This window comes from Pagrus pagrus (assembly GCF_965226575.1).
Source record: "Pagrus pagrus genome assembly, chromosome: 22".
NCBI classification, from domain to species: Eukaryota; Metazoa; Chordata; class Actinopteri; order Spariformes; family Sparidae; genus Pagrus; species Pagrus pagrus.
In genome coordinates, this window is record NC_140204.1 from 7862132 (window position 1) to 7880697 (window position 18566).

Below are 18566 nucleotides of genomic sequence, written 5' to 3' on the forward strand. Positions count from 1 at the left end.
AATGGATTGAAGAATATGACGGCGTATAAAATAATAACCGGAGAAAGTGTGGGAAAGACGAGAGGGGTGAAACCCTCGCCGACATCAAAGCAGAGCTGTTAGAAACTAAACTGGAGGTAATTGAAATCAAGGAGTCACTTAACCTTATAAAGCCGACGTAATGCGGAATTCATTAAATCCAAAAAGCTTAAACGAGCACCGCAGGATAAAAAAACAATTATCCGTCATACCTGCGATGGCTTAAGCTATTATTTCTATTTCCCTGCGTGTAATGCTCTATTATCTCATCCCCCGGGTTTGTTTTAATGGTCGTCTACAGAGTCCGACTGCATGAAGTCACCCTCCCACCTGGCATCGCCCCCCTCCCTCCTCTCCCCTCTCCTCTGTCTGTCTGTCCACACCTGTCGGCCTGGCCTGGCTCAGCTCGGTCTTTTTTACAGGTCCTTCTTGTAAAATGAGGTCATGGTAGCCCAGCTGAATGCCTGTCATAACTACACCCTCCCCCCCTCCAAGAGGAATCAGGGCTGCTGACCCTCAATACAGCTGACACGCACATACACACACACACATCCTTCTTCCCAGTCGAACAGGCTCAGAGCTCTTAATAATGTCAGCTAGCTCGGCTGTTCATCAGAGAGCTGACGCAACCACGGTTCGGCCCGGAGTTACCACCGTCGGCCTCAGAGGGGAGGCCGTGAGCAAGAAACAAATCTCTGAACAGACCTGTTCAATATCTGCACCTCATATTTCATCTCAGCAAAGCCCTCGTGTAGTTTGGTTAGAGCAGAAACTAATATCTTAAAGCGGAAGATAATGTGAGAGTAATCTGACGCAGAGCAAATGATTGTTATTCACTGCAACGAGCCCTTTCACCTGTCGATTCACCGGTCAATTATTAACTAATCAATTTTGTTTTTTGGTCTATGAAATGTCAGAAAATGGTGAAAAATGGCCTAAGATGACGTCCTCAAACGTCTCGCAGCGTCCACAACCCAAAGAAACTCAGTTTAATGCTACTGAGGAGGAAAGAAACCAGAAAATATCAACTTCTAAGAAGCTGGAATCAGAGAAGTTTGACCTTTTCTCTTAAAGCTGTTGGCGATTAATCCAACAGTTGAAACCGAATCAGTTACAGTAACCGAATACACTGTGCTCACCTGAAAGGTAAGTCTCATCACAGTGTGTGGACACAAAATGGCCTCCTTCTGTTGACCATCCTGTCATGCTGCCATGTTAAAGTCATGCACCGTCCGCCCTCTGTGGTGCCGGTCCAACACATTACACACACACTGTTCACACACACGCTTCGTCTGTGTCTGACCCGATCATTAGCCCGGAGTGAGTGCTGTGTCAAGGTGCTCTTTACACTTACAGAGCTCAGTTTCTCAGACCGTCCTCTGACCCAGAAATTAAACGTCAGGCCTTACACTTCTGGATAATTACATAAACCTGCAGGACGGTTTTAATTTACACCTAACCTCTTTCTTGCCGTTTCCTCTCACTGGTGACCAGTCTTAAAGGAGTTGTGCTGACTTAATTGCAGAAGTCTTCAGTAGCTGATTTGCCTAATTAGCACCTTCAATCAGGGATGGATGATCTAATTAGGGAAATATGCTGGTGAAGTGTTTGTCTGGAGTGAAAACTTGCATACTGATCTGGCTTACAGGGAACACCGCCTGCACTTATCCATCTACAGTTCCCCGTTATCTCTGGAGAAGCTTTATGCGCTCGTGTTTCAAGATTTGGTGCATTTTATTACATATTGACACAAAGCTACTGTATGAGGTCCACGATACAGAAAACAATAAGCAGGGCTTTAAAAAAGGGCCGACTCTGAAGCACAGGGGGCACAAATTCACTTTAAAAAAGTCTATAGTCATTTGTTTTATGAAGCCTGTATCATCTGAATTAAGTATCTCAGAGGGTCATCTTGTGAGCCCATGATTGACTAAGACGGGACATTTTTATTGCCGCTTTAAACATTAAGACCATAACCCCATTCTTTGCAGTGCAGTCCGTTTGAATAAAAGTCCTGCCGTAGTACTTAAGTTACACAGAGAGGCAGTCCAGTGCAGCCTCGCCTTCTTGTTATTCTGTTTTTTGTGTTGGAGCCTGTAAACTCGGTCTGGTATGGGCATATATTATAACTTTGGGTGATGTGTAATTATTAAATTCCCAGTGGAGTTTATCAAAAAAAGTGTTTATCAGCCAATATATCAATATGGGAATAATTTAGCCCCTCCCTAATATTGGCCCGAAAATTTAGTATTGGTCTAAGACTCTTTAGTTTAATAACGTAAATATTATACTATGTTATGTAACTATGTTAAATGTTAAGAGCATCTTTTGGATTATCGGTATCTGTGTTTTTTGTGTCCAATTGCCGTTAAATTAAAAAATTAAAAAATGTAATAGCTCTGATGAAGCATTCTGTGGTCTCACATTACACGTTACAAATAACAGCTTATCAACACTGAATAATCTGAATCTGTCGTGGAGAAGAAGCACAAGGTAGCAGAAAATGGAGATACTCGAGTAGAGTACCTAAGAGTTTTATCGTTACTCTAAATTTATACTGGTAACAAATATCGGCTATCCGTCTCCTTGATTAAGAACAATCTGCATTAAATATTGATCGCTCACTTCTAAATACATGTTATTTAATATACAGTGTCAATGACACATTATAGTGCATGATAATAAAGAAAAATCAGCCTGCAACACAGTGCTGTATGTCTGAAGGGGTTAAATGAACAAACACCCAGTATATACGCAGTATGTGTGCCTTATCTCAATATAACGCAGGTATTTATGTGTCACTGCCACTGTAAAAATAGTCTAGTGCCTGCAAGGTTGACGTGACTGACTCCCTTCACACCTGTCTACTACGGCTACCTTTGTCACACACCTGTTCACAAGTCACGTCCTGGACTGTCTCGCGCGCACACACACACACACATGCCACATAAACAAATCACAGCCAGCTCACATGCACTCATAATAGCAGCGCATAAAGACACTGTGCTCTTTTGTTTATAAGGTCACTGTTTGTGATGCACGAGGACACACGCTATTAAACATAGACCAAATCCAATTACAAAGACAAATGCTTTCAAAGGTAGATTGAGTGATAGTGATAAAACAAGGCTGTGTAATTGTACAATTTATGCATAAATACTAACACATTTGAGACTATAAACCTACTCTCAACCCAGTATACACACAAAAACTCAAAATAATCTTATAATTATGCTAAAAAAAAGCCAAAACCTGAGGCCTCCTTTATTTACAGCGGCATGATTTTGGACCACAGCCACTTCAGTCCACCTGTCAGTAAGTAATAAGTGCTTGCACGGAGATGGAAATGTGCACCCTTCCCCCACATTGAAAAAGACTGCAGCTCCCATTGTCAACAAACCACAGGTCAGTAGTTATTAAAAACACAGGCACAAAACACAAAGGGCTCCAGCTCCCCTTTACTGTTATGCCTGCTCATCTCCGTTATTGGATTTTTAAGCAATTTCACTCCAAAATGAGAATCCTAAATGAAAATGGAAGTTTTTATGGCTCTCTTATGCACCATTATCTAACTTTTTCATGTTTCTAAAAGCTAGCAGGACATAGTTATACTGTAAATAATATAACCATCCTCTACAGACTCAGAATTTATATATAATTCTGCAAATTATCTCGTTCTTTTAGGGTCGTTTTCATTGTCAGCTGACAGGAAACCCCTCTGAAAGTCACAGCAGGACACTATGAACTGAGAGCTAACAGGCAGTGTAAGAAATGTAGCAGGCTTTGTTCATCTGTCAGCAGATAACAGAGCGGAGGGAAAGAGCGTAATGTGCTCATCTGTCAGGGCTGATGGAGTGAAACTGCTCCACTGCGGCGCTCCTCTCATCATTAAAAACGTCGACATATCAAACATATTAAAGAAAAACTAACATTGATACACGCGAGGCTTCTTCAGAAAGGATGCATCGACGATACTCAATCACAGATGCCGAGAATGTATCATATTAGAAAAAAATATATGCTGACGTGTGAACATTTTTCTAGATTTGCACACATCAGAAGTGTTGGGAAAACCAACACTTTGACAGCAGCACTTACGTAAGTCCTCAACCACAACACTGGTGACAGATTCGAACAGCCGCCCTATCAGCTCTGAGTGGACAAACAACACTCCCATCAACACTTGTCACGTCAGAGCGAGTGGCGACAAACAGAAAAACAGCAGGAAACTGGAAAGTTAGCCGTGTGTGTGACTTTTTAGATGAACAAAGCAGTCGGTAGGTTGGTGTAGACATTTGTAGTGCTGAATTTTATATTGTTGGACGTAACCTGGTCACCTTTTCTATACACATACAAAAGGTGATATATATGAGAGTTCAAGAGTAACACATTCAAATAAATATATATAATAAACATTGCTACCCTCGCCGTAATTGTACACATTTAAAATACCAATAATTTGCACTTTTTCTAACGTTAATATTGTTGTAAGTATTACGTATTTCTAAACTTTTAGCTGTTGTCATGTTTGGTAGGATAATGTGCAATGTTCATAATGTGCATAATTCAGGAGCATTCAAAATACAGTTTGCTTATTAAAGAATGTGATTAACAGCTTCAAACTGCTCTTATAATATACGCAATAGTTTTTGGGAAAAAGTTTAACCATATAGATTAAATTGTGCTGAATTATGACTATTTACCAGCCAAACCAATACTGGATTTTTTTGGTCGATGGCGATATTAATAAATTAAAAACATACATCGGCAGGTATACTCTCATTTTGGGCAGTGATCCCTCAAATGGGGTTATCAAATATATGTGACAAAGATAAGTTTCCATAGAGGCTAATACTGATGCTAGGCGATATCAGCCGATCATATCGGTCGGCTCTACCGTTTACTGAGTGTTTTCTTACTTTTAGACTCATCGACTAGTCCAAAATTATTTAAATGTCTGGGAAATTGGTTGTTGGGCACATGTCTAGTACATTAGTACACTTTGTCTGTACTGATGTAGTAATGTAGATGTAGACACCCTACACACACACATAAATCATGTCTGTTTTTCTCACCGACTTCACTTTCTCGCGTCAGGGGGTCTCTTGTAAACAACAATCACCCTGAGTTCCTCCGCTGAGTTTTAACAGCCGATGAAGTGACAGGACCATCATGGAGGCAGAGCGGAGAGGAGTTACAACACTCAACAGGTGGAGCCGACATTAAGGATCCCCTCCCCTCTCCTCCCGACTCCTTCTCTTCTTCCCCTTGTGGGCTTTAAATACCCCCCTCGATCAGACCTGGAGCCCTGAACTTGGGTGCCACATGGACGATTTGGGAAAATGACATAAGAGCCAAGAGTTTACCCCCGCCCACCCCATCACACACCTCTAACAGGCCAACCTGAACCCTGCTGCCCCACAGACTCACCTCTAATCCCCTCATAGCGTCTAAACAACTATTACACACATGGCAAAGAACTGCACGGGTAACTTCCGACCAACTTCCTGTTTTACTCTGGAAATAGACTCAGTGACGTCACATCTAATTTTATTAGTCTTCATTATTTTCAGATGGAACAACAGACTAAATCTGTGGTCTTACAAACTCAAATCACTATTTTTCTGCACATTTTAAGGCCCATATCTGTCAAAATTCAACTATTGTCTTACAAGGAGATTGCTGACATGAACACACTGCAGTTTTCTAAAGTTATTCAATAAAAGTCAGTGGTTTGCTGGAGAAGAAATCGTTTGCCAGACGATAACAAAGACGGGAAGATTGGGGAAAAAAAACTCTCTGTGTTGGACGTAATTTTTCTTCGCTGACCTTTCAGGGCTTTCTTTGTGCCTCTAAAAATTCAAATTAAACAACACAGTGGAGGAAAATTAGTTTCTGGTTGTACTCGCAACGAAAGCTGCATCGATTTATCATTTCGTTTTCAACTGTTAAATTAATCACCAATTGTTTTGATAATGGATTAATCAGCAGGTTTGAGCAATTTTTAAGAATATGTTTCCGGCTTCCTAAATGTCAATCTTGAGGCTTTGGGAAACACTGATCAACATTTTTTCTCCATTTTCTGACGTGTTATAGACCAAACAAGTAATCCAATTAATCCACAAAACAATCAACAGGTTAACAGAAAATGAACATAAGCTTTAGCTGCAGGAGTACGGTCCCTGTAAACAGGTGCCAAGTCAAAATGGAGCAAAAACCTGAGACGTATAATAAGTTAGTGACAAAATTAGCTTTAAAAATTGCTATACAGAAAAAGATCCACTTCGCTATTAACAGGAAGAAGCTCATCCAAAAGGTCACGAGCTAAATTAAAAACACAGTGCTGCACAAGCATTGCATCAAACTCAACTGACTGAGCTACACGGATGATTCAATTTGCACCAATTTGAGGCTTTACAAAAGCAATTGTGTTGCAGGAAATCCAGCTTTCTTGTATCAAATCAAAAGCTCACTGAATATTAAAGTGAACAGCAGTTTTGTGTTACATTTTCAGCAGATAACTGTAACTGAATCACTCCCCAACATCCATTTATCAGCCTTGCCTTCCACCTCGTCTCTATGAAGGATTAACAGGCTAATATCCCAGAGACCCTGCTGACAACCGGGCCAACGCTGGCCTCCAACACAAGGCCCGGGTCCAAACCCGTGGATTTATGTCTGTGTTTAGAGGATAAAAGGCCTAGGACGCCTCTTCTAGTCAAAGTATGTGTGCGAGTGTGTGTCAACCCTGTGCCAGATGCCAGTGAGATATACTGTAGGCACAGGGGATTTTAGCTGGTGGGAGAACAGGTGGAGCAGGTGATGAAAGACATCAGCCCTCCACCCACAACCGCAGCGAGAACACGGCTAATGTTTTAAAGATTTAGGGATGAGTTTTGTACAAACAGAACAGAATATAAAAGATCCTGTCTGTAATGCATGCCTCGCTGTGTTTACACATCAGATACCCCCTCCCCCCCGCGCTAAAACAAAAACGCCTGCAGCATTTTAATGCCAACAGCTCTATGAAGACATCCGATTTTGATTCACATCACACGAGCAGGCACACGAAGAAGTCAACGTGCACGAGGTTACACGCGAACAAAACGACCTGTGCCTGCACATCATCTACAACCCAGATACTCCGCTTATTTTCTGTCCGCGGCTGAACAACACCGGGGAGCGGACGGCTAACCTGGTTCAGTCAATCACTCGTTTTGACACAACCATCTGTCTGCGTCGTCACATTAATTGCTTCGGCTCAGCGCGGGGAAACATTGTGTCCTGCTCCGCTCCATTATGCTGCCTTACATTGTGTTCTGCTGCCACGCGACTCCAGGTTGACGCGCTACCAGAATGATGATGCCTGCCAGAAATACCAGCCAAAACTTCATAATAAGCTCCTCCAGCAGTGTGTGTGTGTGTGTCTGTGTGTGTGTGTGCAGGTGTTCACTGTTCAGAAGCATCAGAAATGCTGACAGGAATCACAGAGCAGGAACGCGGTGTCAGATGTTTGGATTTATCGACGCCGAGAAGAAAAATGAACAAGAAGGGAAGGGCAGTGAAGGCAATTGTTTAGAGAAAACAACTATCTGCTTGTCGATGTCACGGTGAATTAAGTGGCGTTTTGTTTTCTTTTATTTGATGTCATTTCAGCTCACAAAAGGATGTTGTGGGGGGCAGATGATTTGTCTAGAGAGATTATAGTTAGCACATGAAAGGAGGGATAATTCTTCAAATGGTGGTTGAACTTACTCGTTACTTACTCACTAGCTCTGTGAGACTACACTGGGCATTATTTGTTTTCCCCAAGACAGTTTTGATTACTCCTGCCCTACTTTGCAGCTATGACTGGCTAGTACTCCTCTATGTAAGCATGTTTATGCAACTCGACCAACTCCCCACATCGGCATTGTCGTTCTTTATGCTACATCAACCGGCTTTCTAAGGGCTTTGTACCAGAAGGCTTTCTATAGAAAGGTACATCACAGTCCAGAAGACGCTGGCTGTTGTATCTTACACCTTTCTTTGAAGTCATGAACGAAAGCCTTCTGGCACAACATTGAGTAACAGCTAATCACAGCACAACACGGCGAGACTAGATGAAACGGTATGAGGAAAGAAAAAAAAGGTGTTTAGCAGATATTGTATTTACCTTGTTTACCATCTTAGCTTAGCGTGCTAGCATGATAACATTTTCCAATTAGCATTAAACTCTTGTTACAGCTGTTACTTTAGCAGATACTGTGTGTTCATAAACCAAAGAAACTTGATAAATTAAAATTATGACGTGATGGTGATGGACAGAAATGTCAGACGATAACAGAATTTGCCACCAATGTCTGTACTTAATTTCATGAGAAGCCATCCAATAGTGGCTCAGACATTTCACTCAAAACTGCAAATGTCAGACTCGTGACGGTGCACCGGAAAAGGTCAGGGGACCGATCATCAATCCTTTTCCAAATGTTTTGATTTTTCAGAATAACTGAACCCGTGCTACAGAAAAGGCCAGGGGATCACCACAGTCATCCGGATTCATCGATATCTGACAATAACCGACACTGCCATCTCTGGAGCCATGATGCACGCATGGCTAAAATATGCCAACTTCATGAAGGAAAGAAGAAAGACATTTCTGGTGTAACATAATGTATAAAGACATGGAGTTATTTTTCATGCCACTGTGACTTTAAATTGTCAGCGAGGTTGAATGCAATAACCTGATTTTCTGCTTGCACTGCACTCACACAATCACACACGCAGCAGCATCCTTATCTTTCATTGTTCAGCCTACTGCTGCTATCACCTTCTCTCTCGTTAGACGAGTCAACAGATGAATTGACTGACTGCGTGATCGATGGCGGCAAATAAAGGTGAACGTACAGGTTCACGGTTGGCGGCGGCGGCATGCAGAGTCTTTTGTCGTTTAATGAGGCTCCGGGCTGCCGAGACTGACACGACAGACATAAATTGGTGTAAGTGGTTGTGGAGGATTTATGGCAGTGCGGCTGGCCTGAGGAGGAGGACGGGTTGGGGGGGCAGGAGGAGGAGGAGGAGGAGGAGGAGGAGGGTTGTGTCTAATTTCAGAAGGCAAGTTGTTTCTCTGAAATAAGAGGCAAAACTGTCCAGGCAGATCTAGAGTCAGCTAATTCCATCCCAACAGGAGCCTTGACCATGAGGGCCAACGTGTGAACCTGCTGTCTATAGTAACACACAACCCAGCTACATTTCCAGGTATTCATTTCACCAAAAGAGCAAGTCACTGTTGACCTTGTGAATCTACTTCTGCCGCCATTAGAGAAACACAAAAAGGTTATTTGCTGCTCTAAACCTCTGATTTTTATTTGTATATCTGCAGTGAAACTGAAGTGACACCAGACTGACCACATGTGACGGCTGCTGTGTGCCTCGTCATTCGGGAAGTCCTCATTTACCGTCCGCTAGCAGAAAGCTATCCTCACCTGTAGCACGCCCGAGGCAACAGCTAACAATCATCTTTCACTCTGTATGAAACGGCTCGGACTTTAACATTTTAACAGCAAAAAATCCACACAGAATAGCAGAGCATTTAAATGCCCCTATTAACTGTGAAGTAAAATGCATAAAAGTGACATCTCAAGGTTAGATAAAGTCAAAGATTGTGCCACTCTGCTAACATTTTGTACTTGTGCTAGCGATGCTCTGAGAGAATACTTTTTAAGCCATTATAAAGAACATAATGATATCTCCATGACCTCAGTCCTATTATAAGAGACCCATCATCTCAGCAGACCTCCAACTGACGGCTGTAACTTTCTGCTACCTCCTACCTATAAATATCCCCTGCAGGCAGCTAGCATTCAGACCCAACATTATGAGTTCAGTTTCCCAAAGACAGTTTGTGTCATTACTACAGGAACGGTCGGCACAAATGCACTCGAGTCAGACACCATTAGGACCTGAGGGGACTTTCTGTAGGTGTTCGGCCGTGTGTCATTTGCTACTGAGGTCACAGCTTGTGGCTCCCTCATAAACACAAGTCTCCATTTTCAACACTGGCACCGAGCCTGATGAATGATAACAGCAAAAAACTTGCACATTTATTTGTTGGCAACATATTTTTTTTGTTTTTGTTTAGATTTTCTGCAAAAACACAAAACTGTAATGGAAGTAACACCACTGTCAACCATGCAATTTTCTCTAGCTAATCCAACCTTTTTATTCTATTTACAGACTCACAGGACTGCTCTGATCAGATCAAGATGGCTGCTCTCACAGCCCATCAATCATCATTTCTACTCCCCCCCCCTGGATTCTGACACCGCGGTTGTATCATGTGTCTTCATTCGCCATTACTACACTCTGCAAGAACTTTTCTGTCTTCAAACTGCGTCCCAATCCTCCTAACAACTCGCCCACGGAAGTCAACTCAACGCACTTTGATGCTAACAAAATACAGTGTATGAAGGATATGTCACACATACGCAGGCACATATATACTCCTCAGCCCTTCCTGCAGCCTCCAGGGCTCCTGCGCCTGCACTAAAGCAGTTTATAGAAGCCTCCCTACATGGACACGGCTTCTGGAATAGCAACTGCTATTTGATCTGACTGCAAGTTCTCTCACCTCTCCACTTACGTTTAACCCTCGTACACCTACTCTCCACATGCAACGCACAACACAGATACGGCGCACTGCGCTTCTTAATGCCATTATTTTGACACAATTGAGATAATTCAATCATTTGTCATAAATTAAGTATAAGATGAGTCGCCTACACACACCAAGGGAACAAAGGAGGACATCGTTCCTGCCCTTTTTGTCTTGGGTTCAAGTGTTCTTGTCAAACGGCAAACCAATTTTTTTTTTTCTCCCACTTTCTTCTCACTTTTTGCAACTGTACATTTAAAAAAAACAAATCTCTCTTCTTTGAATTACCTGTTTATTAGTCTCTTGATTAATCAAGTAGTTGTTTTGTCTACAAAAAGGTCAGAAACTCTGTCCCCAACCCAAAGATGTTCAGTTAACTGTCATAGAGGAGGAACGAAACCAGAAAATATTCACATTTAAGAAGCTGAAATCAGAGAATTTTGACTGTAACCACTCAATCGGTTGGGAAATAATTGTTGATTAATTTAACGGTTGACACTAATCGATTAACCGCTGCAGTTCTACCTGCAAGTACTCCATTCAAAGACTAATTTTCTTCTCTTGGATTGTTTTTAGTTTGAATTTCTTTAGAGGCACAAAGTGGTAAAACTCTCAAGTATTGGCAATTTAAAAAATGCGTGTAACAGAGAAAGGTTTTATCTCCATCTTTTTCATCCTGTTAAAGTTTACTGACATAAAGACACCAGAAAATATTTACATTTAAAAAGCTTGAATCAAGAGAATCTTTATCTTGATTCATCAGTTATCTAAATAGTTTAATACTGACAACTAATCAATTTATTATTGCAGCTCTGCTATACTCTTACATATTAAATATTAATATTATCTGAATAATATTTTTCACACATTTCTTTGCTCGGCGGTCTCATTCTAGCCCCTCAGAGAAGTCTCCGTGTGCTCCGCTGGTCTGGTGGGTTAAAATATGCCGAGAGGTCCAGAGATCAGCTCGACTGGGTGACTGTTCCTGCACTGGGATCACATGACCCTGACAGAGTGAATCATGGGAGGGGATCTAAGATGGACCCCTCCCTCTCCAAGGTGCATCTTGGGATTCTGCACTGTGGCCTGGGTTTAATACGATGAAATGCAAATCAGTTCTGCTATTTCTTCACTAGTGGTGCAAATTAAAACTCAGAGGAGGGAACGGTGTCTCTGAGTGGTCCCTGGCACTTCATTATGTTACAGTAAAATCATGTTATTTCAACCTCTAAAAAAAGAAACCTGAGACCTGGATGGATTCATCACATCTCAGATAAGAGTGCAACTTATATGCTACATTATTATGCAACAGTGGCAAATTCAGCATCGCTGGTCAGGTGATTTCAGTATTTACAGTTTAACTGTTAGCTCGTTGTCTAGCTCAAGAACATTTTAAAAACATGTTTAGGTCAGGAAATACATATGACATGACAACATTTGGACATGTATAAAAATGTTTTACAGGCTACTTGTGCGTATAACCTTGGATGCAAACCACTTGCCATGTTTTGTTTTAAGCACTGTCTCACAAAACATCAGGTAGCAGGTGAGATCAATGACCCCGTCTGGCTGCTGCACAACGGGTCTGATTTGTTAAACTGCAAAATGAGATTAGACAAGAATAGATTTGATTACGTGGCACCCGATCTCTCATCGCCCACACATAGGGACATTACATTAGGGTGAGTGGATAAATATCACATTACTGCGTATAACTTTATAGCACTCGAATCGGACGATAATCAGTCTTTTTGACACTTCATTCATTTTGCACCCTGTGGAAAAGGGGAGGAAAAAATGGGGGAAATATCTAAGATTTGACTCAAATCTGATTTAGAAAGTGTAAAAAAAAAAGTAAGAAGCAAAGCCTTTCAAGTACAGTTACTGTTAATCCTGGAAATACATGTTTATTATCAGGCCTTGTGTAAAAATTACCTCTTAATCTGCCCTAAGACTGATGCATTAGTCACATCTGTTGTCATGATTATTTAATTTGTGTGATACTTACACATGAGACTGGGCGATAATTTACGATTTATCTCTGCTTTTTATTGTTTCACGACAACATTCTCATTTAAACTTAAGAATTTACAGGTTTTTTAAAATTATTTCTTTAATTTCACACTAAAAAACTTGAACTGATGCGACAAACTTGACACCGAGTCACAACCTTTACAATCCCTTCGACAAACACCAGTTTGAACATGCCCTGTGTTAGTGGATATGAAGTAGACACTAAGCATTTAGCTTGTGGCTAACAAGTCAGCTTAGCCAAAAAGGCTGTTGATAACCCTATGTAATGGGTATTTATAGGTTAGTGCTCGCATTAGCTTCGTCAGTCAGCCAGTCATTCACTTAGTCAGTTGGCAGCTGAACTCTTAAACTATGTGAAACAGAAGATGTGGTGTGATTTTTTCTTATTTATAATATTTCAACGCATCATACAAACAGATGAAGTAGCCAAACAACAAAACATAGATCTTTCAACTACAAACACAGCGCTCCTTTTTTCTTTTTACAGATGGTGTTTTTCAGCCCTCTGCAGTGAGAGTTAATCTTTAAACAGCTATTGATCGCCCTCATGAAGCTCACCACTTTTTGAAGTTGTGCTCTGAGCTGTCAGAACTGCATCTGGGTGCAGCAGACGTCAATAATTTTTGAGAGTTTATGGAAAGATCTGCTTCTGCCCCTAACCAGCCTGTTCGCCTCATCTCTGTTGAATCAGCCTGACCAGTGCCTTTGTATTTCTAGGTTTACAGCTGCTTTGAGGGAAGAATATCGCCAAAGACAAGATGTAGCCGAATCTCATCACTCTGTCCTTTCGTATCTCCTTCCATCCAACACCCTTTTGCTAGATGCAATATCTAACACTGTTTTTGCCAACTCCTATCAAATAAAATCCCTGCACCAAACCCAGCCGTGAATCATTAAGCTAGCAATCTACAAGAGCTGCTTCGCGATAAATATAAACCAGTGCTGTACAATTCAGACACACACCAACACATGCCCAAGCACACGCTATTTCTAATGTCCAGTATCAGATTCGGCATCACTGTGTGTTGACAAACACTTTACTACTGCGTCAACTGGTGAGCAGCTTTTTCCACTGAAATTTCAAGGACAGAGGACAGAACAGGTGGCACGAGGATTTCCTTTCATATTCATTACATTGCAAAATGATGCACTGGCTATATTTATGGGCTGATATCAGCTCCTTAAGCTAGATTTTACATGCCGAGGAGAGCATCGGAGTACCATGACCTACTCCCCAGGGGGGTTGATAAATGAAGACCAAAGAGAAGGGGCTCGCTTTGCTGGGAGACGTTTTTCAAGGCCTCTTATATCATCTTACATCCAAAAGATTGACAGGGGCATCGGACGGAAAAAAAAGAAAGTTACTCCTCTAATAGACAAACAAGCAAGATTAAGTATGCGACAGAAAAAGTGAGAGAAGTGATACTTTCAAGAATGGTAGCGAGAGGAAGTGCTCCACATGACTGCAGAAAAGACAGACAGGAAAGCGAGGCGAGGGGGCAGGGAGGGAGGGAAGTCGAAGACGAGCAAGTTGAAAAGTATTTTTAGGAAGATGTTTATTTGTAGGTCCGTGAAACTAACCCGGGGTGTATATCTACCAGCCTTGCCATCTCTCTCTCTCTCTCTCTGTTACCATCTGTTGAGGTCTCTCAGCCTGTCACGGTGCTCTGGCTCTATAGGCGGGGGACATTTTGCACTGACAGAACAATTCTGCAGATTCGCAGCAAAGTACCATCTGAACATGCCCGTCAAAAATGCTGCTGTTGTGCTTCTCTATGCTGTAATGCACCACAACAGTGCGGATTAGGCATTACTAGGTTAGATTAGATTAGGTTAAAGTAGATTAGAGCGGATTAGACAAGATTATCCCTGTGGTGGAATTGTCTTGTGACGGCACAAGCACACAAATCGAATACAAAGAAGTAAAATGGATATCAATTGGTCTGGATGCATTCATCCATCTTTACACATTTAGAATGGACAGATATCAACTTAATATTCAATAATATCAATCTGATTATGTTTACTGCTGACATCTCACAAGTTGAGAGACTGCGGTATTTGCCAGGGATCTTGTAAATTACGATAAATTAACATGAGGAATAACATCTTACTAATGTGACTAAACTTGCTCTAATACAGTACTGTCTGGATCGTCTGACCAGTACCTGTTAAACTGTTAAATTGCACTAAGTAGAAATTGCTCTTAGACATTTCCATACTTCTGAAAAGACTCTTCTGGTCTCGACTGGACAAAAAAATATTACACATTTCATTAATAACAATGATTTTCCCTAGTTGTGACTCTTCAGCCAACAATAGATGGTACCAGGAAGTGACTGAGATTGTTTCTATGGGTAGATGTAATCAATATAAATTCATATTATTGTGCATATACGTAAAGAGATCTTGTTTTTAAGTAACCATGCTACTCACATTTCTATATTTTTGCACAACATGAGTTGCTATCTTGCTATTTGGTTTGACTTTTACTTTTATTGTGCAGCAAACTGAATACTTTTTAGATCCAAGTATATAGAAAAGTTTAAAAAAGACATAGAAACATCTATAAAATTATTTTAAGTGTTGTCAAACTGCCTTTTATGCTTGAATTTGTCTTTGCGAGCTAGTTTGCTAGTTCTGTGACTCGGATATCATGTTAGCTAACCTAGCCACACCCAAGCCTAAAATCAAACTTTACCAACCTTAATATCAGAAAGTTTGATACTCAGAAAAAGGTATAACTTAATGGTACTTCTAAGAAATACTTCATCGTCTACCTGAGAGCTATTTTCAACTTGGACACCAGGATGTCTGCGGTGGAGGACGACTACTGTGGTCTTTGAACACGGTCATCCAACATGGCGGAGAAAATTGATTGACAAGCTATCTTGAAGCTAACTTGAAGCTAACTTAGCAAAGATGATAAACAACTTTCCACTTAACTGAAACACTTAAAGGGCAGTTTGTGTGTCGGGTGAACATTTAGCTTAATAATAAAACTGTAATAACATTTGGAAAAGTTGTTTCTGTCCCAGTTTTGCGAAGGCTGACGTCACCTGCGTCAGTTGACAGCTCATTAACCGCACCTGTCGAGCTCGTCCCTCCACGCAGCTTGTCACCCAGGCAACGGCTGGCGCCCCTCCCCCCGGCTAGCTTAGCGAGGCTGATAACATTAGCTCGGCTAAAATAGTCTTTTTTTTTTTAGGAGTAATTTTCTTGTTTTTGTTGTGTGTTCAGACTATTAAATTCAGTATTATATAGTAATTAGTAGTAATGCTCAATTTAAAAAAAATAATTACACATAAACAGACATTTATCGGCTGAAAACAGCTGATAAACTGACTTAAAAATCAAAAATGACTGTAGCTTGGGTGAGTTCCTCTATCCTTCTCCTTCAAAATAAAATAGATAACACGTAAATAACGTTGTTAAAACAAACTAATGTGTATTTTCCGTTATTCAAATGCAGGCTAAAGACTGGGGAGGGTGGTATTATATTTAGACAGCCTTCGCAAGGCAATCGGGGGTAACTGAAAGACAACACTGAGAAAGTTCCGCGGCCTAAAATATCTGCCCACACAGCTTCCAGCGGGACTGAAGTGCCAGGTGCGAGGACAGCTAAGGCGCAGATGCCCAGTTTTAATGTTGGGCTGTTTTAAACTTTACACCAAGGGGAGGTCAGCGATTTGGAAAAGCACACACAATGTGTCACGTTAAATAAAGCGTGAAAAGTCTCTCATTGAGTGTGTGTGAGGGCGTTGGGTAGATTCTGTGCGTAATTACGCACGGCGGCACAAGCGTCCCTAATTCCAAAAAAAACTTACCTTCCTCTGCTGCTTCTCCCAGGCGGGGTCCAGCAGCAGGTCCCTGTCCCAGTCGTCCTCCTGGGTCATATACGCTTCTTCATGGCTGATCGTGTAGGAGTTGCTGTATGTCATTTGGGTTTCGACAGCTGTCATCGTGCCGCCTTTTGTCAGGACTTCTCAGGTCCCCCTCAGCTTATGGTAAGAAAAAATTAAATCAGCAACAGAAACGACGAAGACGCCGTGAGGGCAATAGCCTCCTCGCTTTCGGGGGGGGAGAGAGAGTTAGGGGCTGCAGAGACCAGACTCCACTGGTGCGAGGTGCCTGTGCGGAGGTGGTGCTCCCACTACCAGAAGACCCTGCCGGCCGGTGCTCCTTTCCTGGTCAAAAGTGGCACACGTGACCGCACCCCAATAAGTATGGGAACTGACAGCTTGGGTATCGGGTTCTGACCCTAAAAAGGTGTAAAAGGCGGGGTAGTGCCCCGCTAGCAGGGTCAACGGGGCTTGTGAGTGGCGAGGAGGGCTGTCAATTACGCCCCCTGGCACCAGAGAGGTTTTTATGGCCTGTGCAGTGCACCTGTTGCTGTTAGTGACTCTCAATGGCAGACGCTGGCCTACCTCAGAATCAAAGAACTGAATCTCAATTTGTCAACAAATAACATTAAAAACGGGTCGTTTAAGTCATTTTAGAGAGCTGCCAATCTGAACGGCTCTCCTCTGGGCCGCAACTCAGACCATCTTATTTCACACTGCACGTAAATGCAAAACCTACACTTGTTTATTTTCTATCATAAACAAAAAGTCTATCATTAAATATTCATAGCATTCAGTATCGGTCGCCTCGGTACATCATTTCAATTAGAATAAAGGAGATCGAGGCACTTTTATGAGAAAAAAAATGAATTTATTCATGATTTGCATGCAGACTGAAAAAAATGCCTCAGAACGTCTAGAAATACAGATCAGAAGGCATATATATGCATACACAACCTTACAGTATAATTCATGATTATATCAGGATTTGTCATTCACAGTAAACATGTCGATGCAAAGATTTCATCTAACATTCATCAACTAAAACCCGCCCCCCTCCCCCTCCATCCCATTCGGCTTTGTGCTGGAACAAATTTCCTTGAAATCAGCAGATCGGGATTACTATCCTCTCGAGGTGACACTTCTTTCAGTCACCCTTGATGTGTCTTTGGAAACTAGAATGATTTATAATATAATTAATCAGGCATTTAAATGTAACTACACTCGGCTTGGTCCATTAACCTACATGAAGAAGCTTAGCTACTGTGTGACTATTTGTGGTTACCATTAGGTACGTGACTGTGCTACTTCTGAGCTGAGGGGATTGGATGCGGTTGATCACTGTAAACATAATTGCGACATTGCGATACTTGATAATAAAATGGACCAATGAAAAAGGGGGTGGACAAAATAATATGAACACCCGACAATGTAATGCAAGCCGATACACCACCACCATACGTTGAAGCATCAACAAATGCCAATTCTTGAATCAATTCTCAAACATATTGCGCTTCTTAGTTAATAACGGTGTGTATTGAACTGCATTAAATCCCGAAGGTGTCCACGCCGTCTTCACCCCCTGTGGATGAGGTAATGGTTGAGGTACGACTCTACCGCCAATCTGATGAAAGGATGAGCAGCAGCAGAGTCTGATACATGTGATCCACGTCTGTGCTAGAAGAGCTAGAGTAGTCTTAGTTGGTTACTGAATCTCATTACTGCAAACTCAAAAAGGCAATATGGTCTATGGGTTGTGCTCAAACCAAACCGGGGTGTGCTCCAGGTGCACGCAAACTTCTCAGCTGACACCTGCTACGGGAGACCAGATGTAACCTGTGGGGATCCCATCAAGACAACACAATACAGGGATGCGCGCACAAAAAAAAGCATCTGGATTACAGTCCTTCAGCTGTCCAAAAAACCACAGAAGGCAGGGGAGGGTGGGGGGGGAGAGTGGGTGAGGAAGTGGAAGTAATAGGGGAGGAGGCTGCAGCGAGCTTTTGGCTTGTCAGTACGGTGCGACTGTGAATTCAGAG

The 18566-nt window shown here is 41.8% G+C and overlaps 1 protein-coding gene across 1 annotated transcript in view; it reads right to left on the reverse strand.

The window, feature by feature from the left end:
- actn3b (actinin alpha 3b) overlaps positions 1-16881 on the reverse strand; it is a 32181-nt gene extending 15300 nt beyond the window's left edge. Inside the window, exon 1 of the mRNA XM_084343572.1 lies at positions 16513-16881. Coding sequence (XP_084199698.1) covers positions 16513-16647 — 135 coding nt within the window. The 5' untranslated portion in view covers positions 16648-16881. The remainder of the gene's footprint in view (positions 1-16512) is intronic.
- Positions 16882-18566: the final 1685 nt, after the last annotated feature.